At 39.8% G+C, this 11503-nt stretch overlaps 1 protein-coding gene across 1 annotated transcript in view; it reads right to left on the bottom strand.

The window, feature by feature from the left end:
- Positions 1 to 10994, bottom strand: part of vldlr (very low density lipoprotein receptor) — a gene marked incomplete in the record, with an annotated part of 46664 nt that extends 35670 nt beyond the window's left edge. Inside the window, 2 exon segments of the mRNA XM_024262816.2 lie at positions 4848 to 4967; positions 10585 to 10994. Of these exon segments, the coding sequence (XP_024118584.1) occupies positions 4848 to 4967; positions 10585 to 10666 (202 nt within the window).
- Positions 10995 to 11503: the final 509 nt, after the last annotated feature.

Genomic DNA, 11503 nt, shown 5'->3' with positions numbered 1-11503 from the left:
TTGACATTTCACACCAAGACTCTTCTGACTATTGGTGGAAGTGCGCTCGTAAACAGTAGCAAACTAAAAAGACCCTTTCTGCTAGTCCAGTCTGAACACCACAGGCCAAATGCTTTGTGTATATTAAGTTTTACACTTAGCTGCTTATGTCCTTATTTTACTTTGAGGCTACACTAAAACGTCAAGGATTTATGCTTCTTTACTAACAAAACAGAGGATTCCAAGTTCCTTTACTTTCCTCTAAAGTTAAAAGTATAATCCACCTTAAGCCACTTAAAATGTTCATGCTTGCCCCCCTCCACATGTCTTCATAACAATCCCACCAGGCTAAAATTAGAAGCTCTTCAGTTCATTGTGGTGGCTCTCATGTTGACAAAAAGTCTGTTAGTTTCTGAAGAAATCCATTTCAAAAGGCTACAAGTCAAGTCGGCAGCTTCTGCCAAAAATCAATCTTTGAAGAAAATGCGTTTTATTGATGAGAACAGGGCATCTGAGATTTTCCTTTCTGTTCACTCAGCTACTTACCTCCCTCCCCTTATTCTTTTCTTCCAGCTCTATCAAGTGACCCAGATAGATGAAACTATTGGACACGTTATTGCATCCATATTTAGCTCCCCATCATGCCACCTTCTATTCACCAGGTCAATGTGCACCAGAGGCTTCTGGGAGGACATAAAGTTTGTGACAGCTGTAAAAATGGTAGACAAGAAAGCAAGCTGTGCATTTTAAAAATGTACTTTTATTCAAGTGCTTTAAAGATAGTGCAGTTCTGATCCAGATTTGTCCATTACAGAAATTATGTAATAGGTTAAGGATGTGAAGCAAACTCACTGATTAGCAATGACCTTCTATGTAAAGATGGTGAAGAAACAGCATGGCATGTGCAGTAACACCCATTTAGACAGGTAGCCTTTTCTTCAAAGTGACACCAACTGGCAAATTAGTCGATATTGTAAATGGACTTCATACAGCATTGACCAACGAAACTAACTCACAAGCTTCTACTAAACAGAGCAGCAGTGTTCTTATTTGGCAGAAATCAGAGGCAAAGTGACCTGTAGTATGCACATGCACAATCTCCATGTCAACAAAAAAAACAATGAGTCACATCAACTCATTTTTAATTGAGTGAAATGGGGGGGGGGGGGTAGTAGTGTAAAAAAATATAAGAATGTGTGCTTTAAACATAAACAGTTCTGACAAATTCGTTTCACCCAGTCATCTGACACATGGAATTATGGAGGATTGAACACAAGGTCTTGTTATTTAATGTCATGTCGGGAGTGGTTAAAGACAAGTTTACTTACAAGATCATCACATTTTTAAAGAAAGTATAATTTATTAGTTATTCCGCAGCCTGGTGGCAATCGATGCCCGGACCAGCACTGAACTGCAGCCCGGTGGTTGGGACCACTGCTTTGCAGCATCCACACAATAGTGATCCTCCTGCGCCTTTCTGTGCGGTTTTGGCACAAAAATTCATTTCTGTGATTTCAGTAATCTTTGTATCAAAACTTTTGCTCGATATCTCAAAAACTATAAAATTATAAATAGAAAAGTACAAGGAGTAATGTCCTGAATGAGCTGAATGTTTTGATACCAAGATTACTGCGGAAATGAATGAGAAATTATCGTTTTCTGAAGAAAAAAAAAAACTGCACTTCTGCAAACTTTCAGCCAGAGACACCATCCAAAATTCAACGTTCAGCAACTACTGGGTTTCTTTTGGGTAATTTGGAGTGTAGCTTTTATTTTAGCGACATGCTAGCCGTTTGACCAATTTAGATATTTCTCCAGTTTTTTTTTTAGGATGACTTTCAATTTAGCCAATATCTTAGTATTTGCTAGGGCTGTAACAAGTATCCGGGTGCTCAGCTATTTGCGATCTGCTCCCGAAAATTCGAGTACGGATATTCGCGACGTCCAAGATCGCTGATTCGCGATCTTTATAGATGTAGTAAATTATGATCATAATATCATTTGGGGACGATGTACTTGCTCTGAAATGCAGATTAATGTAGGATTTTAAGTTTACGAACTAAAATAAAGCCGAAAGAGCCGTGGTACTGCCAACGGAGGTAAACACATCTTCGTGACGATGAAGCTTCCGGTTTTCAAAGTAAAACTAGCGAGAGCTTTTTTCTGTTCAGAAACTGAGACTGAAGTTCCGCTCACAGACATAACTTCAGAAAAAATGAATTAGCTTTAACATCAGAGCTTTAGCTCCAGTGTTTACATTCTTTTGGTTATGATAACTAACATTTGACGCAATTAACGAAACTCCACCTTATTCTGAAGAAACAGCCTTGCGCTGTAATCAACGTGAATCACCTGATTCTGCAGCAAAAAGAAAGACTTTTCATATGAGCTCTGCACCAATATACAATGTTTAGAACGTAAAATGTTGAAGTACTTTGAGGATAGAAAACTGGAGAACATTTTCAGGTTTTGCTGTTAAATGATCCAAAACAGCAGGGATTTTTATCAATTTTGATGTTTATGTTACTGTTGAACCAGAAGATTGACAAAGAAAACTTGAACCCTTCTGCTCCCCTTAGCTTGTTTACATTAAAAGTGGGGTCATCTGGACCCCACAAGACAGTGCGCTAAACTTTTTTTATCATTGATTTTTGAGTTTCACTAATGTCCATGGCAGACATAAAATCCTGTCCACCTTTGTCATTGAAGGAATCACATCAATATGTGGTTGGAGTCATCTGGACCCCAAAGAGAGCGGAAGGGTTAAAATGACAACATTTCTTTCTATCTGAATCTTTGTGAGCTTTGTTAATTCTGATCTAAATAAAGGTATTAATGATGATTAAATACCAATAATTTCAATTTTCATCCATCTAGTAAATAGACATACACATACCAATAAACAATATATTAAAACGCAAGAATCGTGGTTTGATTTGTGAATCGAATCGCCACCTAAGCAATGACCCACAGCCCTAGTATTTGCCATGTTTTGGCAAAATTAAACATTTTTCCAGTTTTTTTTTTTTTTGGGGGGGGGGGGGCAATTTGGCATTTAGCTAGTTTTCTTTTTAGCAATCTTTAGGCCTCAGCATTTTTAGCCATCAGTCTCATTATTTTCAGGTGCCACATTCAGTTTACAGCATTCACACAAGGTCTATTGCAGGTAATGCCATATATCTAGTAGGGCTGGGAATCGCTGGGTACCTCACGATACGATACATGGCTCACGATATCGATAATATCGTGATACTGCGAAAATTGGTAAAAACCCTCTCTAATAACTACCATTATATAGAACATGTTTTGGGGGGAAATATATCCCCATTTGTCTTTTTTACCTTAAACACAATCATACTAAACAACTTTTCTTATTTTGTGCAACAAATTATAGACACTTTTGTGCAAAATTGCTGAAATCAGTAATACTATGTCTTTGACAAACATTGACAACAACTGAATTGGAATTATCTGTCAGATTCAATGTTAACAATAGTAAACATGATCAGCAGTGACACTACTTAGTGCAGAATTGTTGTAAACAGAACAAATATTAAATAAGTCAAGTAGTGACAGCTATCTACCTCCAAAACAACGTCACACCAAAGGATGATGAATATAATGTTTTACAGCCTCTCTCAAAATTGACCTAATTTTTTGTGCACTTTTCTCTCACTTGAAAAGGGCTGAGCATCCAAAAATAAAGGCTGATTTACTCAGACTGTTACTTGAGATTATTTTTCCAATTTTTATCATTTTTCCATTTGGTCAGTCAGCAGTCAATAGGTAAAAACCTTAAAACACACATAATAATGGCAATAAATATAATTTTAAGTGCTTCAATTAATTAGCATTCTCCCTAATTTTACAGTGAATTCATGTACTTTAGTTTAATTACATTTAAATTTAAGTTCATACATCAAATCCTGCTTTTTTATTTAAGAATTACTTTAAAATTAACATTAGCAACAAGTAATTACATTGTTTGAAAACGTCACATTATAAATTTATCAAAGTTACACCGTACAGCAGCAGGTTAAACATTGAAGTGCATGAAAGCGAAAATTCCAACGGTCCTTTGACAGACAACTGCGAAGCACGCGCTCAGTTCCCACAGCAAACAGGAAGTAAGTGATCGCTGACATTCTAGCGCTCAGACAAAGTCACTTCTTACCGGGTGGATCTCCTACAGATGGATCAGATGGATGATAAATGCTGACAGGTAGGCATGCTTCACACACGCGCTACAGAGCCTGTATCTCACCGGTGCTTCTCCCGAATGAGCGCGTGCATCGCTATTAAAAGTCCGACGCAGCGTGCGCCCATAGTTCCGGCGCGCGACTGACGCTCAGCGCTACAGCCTCTTTAAATGAAAATATAATATCGATACTTGGTGAGAACCCATCGAGAATCGATCGCAGGACTTAATATCGCGATATATGGCAATATCGATATTTTGGCACACCCCTAATATCTAGGTTAACATTTTTTATTTTCCATAGGAAAAAAAACACATACTGCAATCAAAAAGTTAGCTGCTTTAGATTGAACCTTTCAACACCAGTGTAATGGTGGAATAAAAGAAACAAGTGATCCTTAAGATCCTGAGAAAGGATTTAACTCTTATTCTTTAAATTTAAGCAATGAATGATTTTTACCTTCCCACAGAGGTTTGCCAACATCTTAATTCAATAATGTTGTGTTACAGCACTTAAAGCCATGTTAAAGAAATTGCTTTAAAATGCATTAACATTTTTTTTAAGTTATTCTGTTGGGTTATCCGCAAGGCATTTATTATTTCAATTCCTAGTTTAAACCACTGACAGAATTGCTTCATCTTAGTGGTCAGCACAGCTGACGGCACTTACCACATGATTTTTCGTCGCTGCCATCCGTGCAGTCGTCCTCTCCGTCACACTGCCATATAGATGGGATGCAGCGGCCATTTCCACACTGAAACTGATTGGTTTCACATTCTGTCTTTGTAGCTACAAAAAGAAAGACATGCAATAATGAAAACTCATGACAAGTGTATTTTACCATAGTCAAGTCATGTTAAAGAAAAAAAAAATCTTTCCTCTGTTCAGTAAAAGCTAAAGCATCAAAAACCCTTTTAAAAACCACAAAGTGATCTTGAATGCAACAGTCCTGATGCAAACAGCCATAAGCGACTGAACAATTACCCTCTTAAGACCAGAGCTCTTGTTTAATATGCCTTTTGATTTCTCTTTGACACACGGCCAGTTAAACAGAATTAACTACTGTGCTATGTAACCCAAAATGCGATGCCCACGCATGTGAACGCCAGGTTTTTAGAAGTTAAAAATGAACACCATAACATTTAACACCATACCTTCATAAATGTAGGACAAAAGCTGAAGTTTTACCCTCACTAAACAGATTTTCCTGCAAACAAACTAAGGTTTTGAGACTACAACAGCTTTAACAGAGCCACACTGCTTCATAGTTGAGATAAGTTCTGCTCTTAAAATAACAGCATGACCTTGATGGTCAGACTGGGTCATCACATGAGGGTAAATGGAGCAGAGGTTGGGGAAGCTCCCAACTTTACCAATAAGCCAAACTTTAGAGAGAAGAAGACACCCAAGTTTAACAGTCATTTATGGGAAAAGCTGCATGCTGATCTATAGCACAAAGTACACGTTTGTTACTGTGTAATCCCTGTCATTGTTTTAAAGGGGCCATACCATGACTTTAAGCCTTACAGCGTAAACTTAATCCAAATATATGATCATATATTAACTTTGGAACATTAAAGAACAAATTATTCATTAAATATTAGTTATTTTTGAGAGTTTTTTTTCCTACTCGAAAGTAAAACGACTCGATTATTGAAGCTCCCCCTGCTGCTGCATGTGGCAGTCTATTTCATGATGTCATCCTAGAGTCTCTCTTAGCTCTGTGGAAAAATTGAGTGTTGGTGTTAGACTGGGGGCGGAGCTGTCAGAGCAGACTCTTCCTGGGCGGCCATGGTGCAGCGGTAGGGCGGTCGACTCCTGATCAGAAGTGAGCGGGTTCGACTCCCGCCTTGCCCACCCATGTGTCGAAGTGTCCTTGGGCAAGACACTGAACCCCGAATTGCCTCTGGTGGGAGGTTGGAGCCAGTGTTCGGCAGCAGAGCCACCACCAGTGTATGAATGTGTGCGTGAATGTGTGAATGACTGTGAAGCGCTTTGGGCCCTCGAAGGAGGGTAGAAAGCGCTATACAAGTATACGCCATACGCCATGAAAGGGGCGGTCTCACTCTGTGATATCAGATCGTGAAGACCCGCTCGCTTTTATGGGAATGGGGGGCTGCTGCAGAGAGTGCAGATTTTTAGATGATTACACAGAAATGCATGAATGGATCAAAATATCATTTTTGGGGATCTTTATAGTGAGAAATGAACAGTATAATGCACTTAAAAGATCAAAAAGTTGTTTTTGTGGTAGGCCCCTTTAAAATTAACTGTTTTGGCAGAATACAGACCTGATTGTGGAAGATCAGAAATTGGACTTTTATCCTGAAATTTTTACCAAAAAAATAAAAAAAAAATCTGATGAGTTTACATGTTTAAATAGCACAGAAAAAAAAAGTATGAATGCAGAATTCAGCTGGAGTTAACACCATCAGAACTACCCTTATTTAAGACAGGTCTGAATTTAAGTCAGCATTTTTATCATAATTTAACATAAAACTGAATGAGTATCATATTTAAAACAATGTACCAACAAACCAGACAGATCTGGGTAACTTTGATGGAAACACAGATTTAAAACAAACTTCCATGTAGTTCTAATTTAGATGGGGGTAAAAAAAAAAAAAAAAAGGAAAGACGTAGATTTATTAAAACAGCCCTCCCAGATTATCGTGCTTAACTTGCAATTTTAGCAAGACTAAAGACACCACATCCCCACAAGAAAATGTGGATTACTCAAAATTACTGTTTTATTTCAAGAAAACACATTTTGCTTGAGTGAAATTAACCAAATTGAGTGTAAACATTTATTTTAAGAATTAAATGTACATTTTAAAGAAGAGGCAGTAGCGGTTTAAGAATACAGTACACAGGGGTTGCAATTATGGTATTTTGACACTTCACAGTTGGTATAAAAAAATTAAAAAAAAATCCAGTGATCAATACATGAGGCAGGGTACATGTTTGACAAACAGGGCCATCCATTTGTGTCATTTCCTTCAAGAATGCCCCTCAGGCTACAACAAGCACCTACACAGCAGCCCACCGACATGCAGTGAGTAACTGCACACACTGCACTCTGACCAGACCAGCTGAGCTTTAGCAGCTAACTCATGTAGAAAAGCCTCAATGAGCTAGTTCCTTTGCTGCACTGTCAGACTCAATGCAAGACAGCACTCTGCATCTGTGGCTACATTGCACCTCTAAAAGAAATTAAAGATTTAAAAATTAAGATCAGCAGTTTTTACAATAGCCATTAAAACATGACAATGTACAGATAACTTTACAACATCTGGGTGACACTTCAAGGCTGCAAACACATGAGCTAATATTGCATCCATCAGTAAGATATTTGGATAGACCATGTGAGGTTTGGAAAGGAGAAATGGAACATGGGAAGTAAAGATCTGCTCTGATCATCTTTTGATCCATCAAGTAGTCTTAATTATGATTGTGCTTTTTAAAAACCTGCCGTATTCTAGGAAGTAAGTTCTGCAGAGCGGCAGTAGCTCATAAGAACCTCTGTTTTGTGGCGGAGCAAGCTCTCCCCACTTCCCATCATCTGTTTACACCCTTTCAGCCACTCATCTCCAACCCAACATTCCAGCTGCAACAACAATGGTGAGAAATATTAGATCTATCCAGCTGTACAGTTCTGATCCAGATTCCAGCTCAGACCCGGAAAACAAAGACATTCCTGGATCCATTAGTCTACAAGTGGATGCATTAGCATGGAGCGGAGCTTGTGACCTGCTAAGCATATTTTCCACATCATAAATATGATTTTGTCAAACAGCATTTTGACTGCTCCTGATTCTCAACAGTTTAAATACAGAAATGCAATTTTAAGCTTCATTTTCTTTTTGTCCACCATGTAAACAAAAAATCCCCACCATTTTCACTGAAGCGGGTTTTTAAAACAGATTAGATGGATTCAATGTAAAGAACGAAAGTACGATTTTTTTCATTTAAGAGCTCATTCTCAAAGCTCTGAAAACCATCAAACATCAGCAATCTAAGAAAAACCCAAACCACATTCACCACCTCCAGAGCTGCAGTCTAACACCCAAAATAATAGATTCTTTGTGTGCTTTTTTAAATGCTGTCACACTGGGGGTCACAGCAAGACGATTTTCCCCAGTAACAGAATGGTTGCAGCGCGCTCCTTCTGCCCACCACTCCACCCACTTCAAGAACCGAGCACACCCCCACACTGGCTTTCCTCTCACGGCTCAGGATCTAGGCCTTACATGGTATCACAGTAACCATGGAGGGGAGGAGGGAGAAAAAAAAAGAAAAAAAAAAAAAAGAAAAAAGGATCCTTTTAAATCAGGTTGCTGCTGCTGTTGTCAGCAGCCAATTTGTGTGGCATTATGCTTACATACGCTGCACAATCCCAAATGGCATGAGTGAGTTTGGAGCCTTTTCCTTAAATAGGGAGGCGGGAAGGGGGTGACACAGTACAACACATACTTCACATTCACCACTTTACTATGCTTGTAATTCCAGGTGAGACTATAATTTAAAGAACCAATCAGTGAAACACAACGTGTTTACTACAGCCAATAATTGATGCAAGAAACCAACCATTTAAAGCATAAACAAGGTTTTTAAACTTCAATGGAAAAACCCATCCTATGTAATGACCCACTGTTGACAATTGTGTTTTTAACATGTTTTTTCAAAGGCACTTCTTGTAGGACATTAAAAAGAAAATTAGGCATCAAAATAAGCCTTTTTTGCATTTCTTCTATCAAATCCTTGATAATCAAAAGTATGGGAGCCACGATTGGTCACGACTATGTTGACTATTAAAATACTGTAGTTGACGACCAATTTAATAGTCTTAGTTGTGTTTTCTTTTTTTATGCATCTCGAAACTACAGTGAGCGCTTTCTAGTCCCTTATCTGCCATCGTCTTTGACACATGCAGTAGTGCTACTCTGGTTCAGTATTGATGTCACAGGAAGGCAGGAAGACTCAAGTACCATAACAAAAAGCCAACGGAGCTTGATAGTGGGAAACGTAAAAAAAAAAAAGGAAAAAAAAAATGGGGGTCCATTGCAGGGTAAGATGCGTTTCACATCCTGTCTATGCATGTTCCTATTTGCCAACTAATCAAAGAAAGTAATCAGTGAATAGTCGACTATTAAAATAATCGTTTGTGGCAGCTTTAATCCGGAGGAGAAGAAAAATAAATAATAATGCCTTTTCAAAATCTGGTCATTTGTGATATGGAAAATATGCTCCATACAAGCTCCATGCTCTGCACCAACGTTCCCAACCACAGCTCAGTCAAACTCTGCCGCTCTACAGAAGCTATGTCCTAGAAAATGTATTTTATTTAGGCTAAAACCAGCATTATCATAACTAAAAAGAAAACTTGAAACGCTTTGAAAATAGAGTAGGAGATGATCGGAGTGAGTCTGACTGATGCTTGCTGATGTTTTGACTAAAGACTCAACCAAAAATAGCTCGTTCTTTAACCCTTTAACACCAGAGGCGTCTAACAAAATATTTAATATACTGTAACTTTTCAACCGTGAACACCAATTCCAGCAGATTCTGAAAGAGAAAAGCGACTCGTCAAGGCGCTTTTCTCCTTCACAGTCTGTTGGAATTACATTGATCGTGCTGACGATTAAAACATTACAGTAAATCAAAGAACAGTGGAGCTCCAGTGTCAAAGAGTTAAAATCCTGTTGGACAGTCAGTCCAATAACAATCACGAAAACTGAGATATAAATTATTAACTGACAAGTCAATGTCATGTTTCTATTTGTGTTAAATTCTCAGCTAATAATAAAAACATTAACAGGCTTAATGTGAGCTGATACAAAAACGGGCAATAAGGATTTAAACATGGCCACTCATAATTAGGCCTGACTTGGGGACCGCTGTGTGGCTGATTGGCCTCCCATCACTTCTCTGCACTTACTACCACAGCTGGTGATGCAGTCCCGGTTTGAAAAGGTCTAATTTCTGGATATATCCCCCATTTGTGTAACCGGTTCAAGTTAGCTTTTACTAGTGACCTAGTTAAGGGGAAATAAAAAAACATCAAAGTCACAAACCCGAAAAAGAAGACACAAAGACTGCTGGTTAAGGTGGACTTGAACCTTTCATTCACCAGAGAGCTGCTTACAACACCTGCGATCATCAAAGTAGTGGGGCCTCCCCATCCCTCCGTCAAACTCCGAGAAACCCCCCTGCCCCCGCCCGCAGAAAGCAAATCCAACCCCCAACACAACACCGCAGACTGGAGGGTCCACGGAGGAAAGTCTCCATCTCCAGAAAAACGGCGGCTTGAAGGCTCCTGGCGGCTAGCAGCGGAGCCGGTCACTCCGTCAGGGAGCAGACAGGTGCACGGCGCTGTGAGCTAACACGGAGGACGGGCGGCTCTTACCGTGGACGTGACCGCGGTGGTGCAGGCACAGCAGAACCGCCAGGAGCACCGGCAGCAGGACCCCCGGTGCGGACGTGACCATCTCTGAAGCTGGAGCGGCTAGCTGTGCGCGCGCGAGCTGCTCGGCTGGTTGGCTCGCCCCGGCCTCCTGGTTCACGCTCCAGTCACGCGCGAGCTGTCCGTCACACACGGAACCGGGCTGAGCCGAACTGCGCTAAGCAAAAACCAAGCGACCGCTTAGGCGTACGGCGGCTGCGCACTGCCACGCGCCCTTTTATGTCGTTCAACGACCACGCGCCGCGCGTGCTCCAGTTCTGTCTTCTTGACCTACAACCGATTCCGTTCAATCTGACGTCACTAAGTGGTTACCGGTTAGTTGGAATCAGTTCGTTAGTGTGAGCGGGAGCCAGCTGCGGCTGGCTGCATTATTTTCCCAACAGTCTGTGCGTCTACAGCAGCTCGTTAACCCTTAACTATCCACAGCTGAAGTGGGATGTCCACTAACTAACCACCGGTAGAGATGTTCCAACAGAAGTGAAAAGCAGACATAATGGAGTGAGAGAAAATGAAACAACTGAACAACAATGATTTAAGGAGCTGTAACAGGTTGATTTATTGTGCTAAACATTACGGAATCAAGCAAATGCATTTAAGAACTACTACACTCTTTCTAAACAAACAACATTAAATGAGTAAATAATTACTAAAATAAGTCCCCAATACTTTGAAGGAAGCAATTTTAAACTCCACCTACAGGGGGCAGTAGCTGCAGCATAGTATCTTGCTCCATTTCTCTCTTGTCATCCACGTGACAAGAAAACTTTCATGACTTTCAAGTTGCTCCCCATATGTATAAATACACTGATTCTGATGGTATTTGCCAACATTTTTAAAATTATTCAATTTTCCAACCTTTAAG

Source organism: Oryzias melastigma, linkage group LG18 (assembly GCF_002922805.2).
Source record: "Oryzias melastigma strain HK-1 linkage group LG18, ASM292280v2, whole genome shotgun sequence".
Taxonomy (NCBI): Eukaryota; Metazoa; Chordata; class Actinopteri; order Beloniformes; family Adrianichthyidae; genus Oryzias; species Oryzias melastigma.
This window is presented reverse-complemented; position numbering and strand designations above follow the sequence as displayed.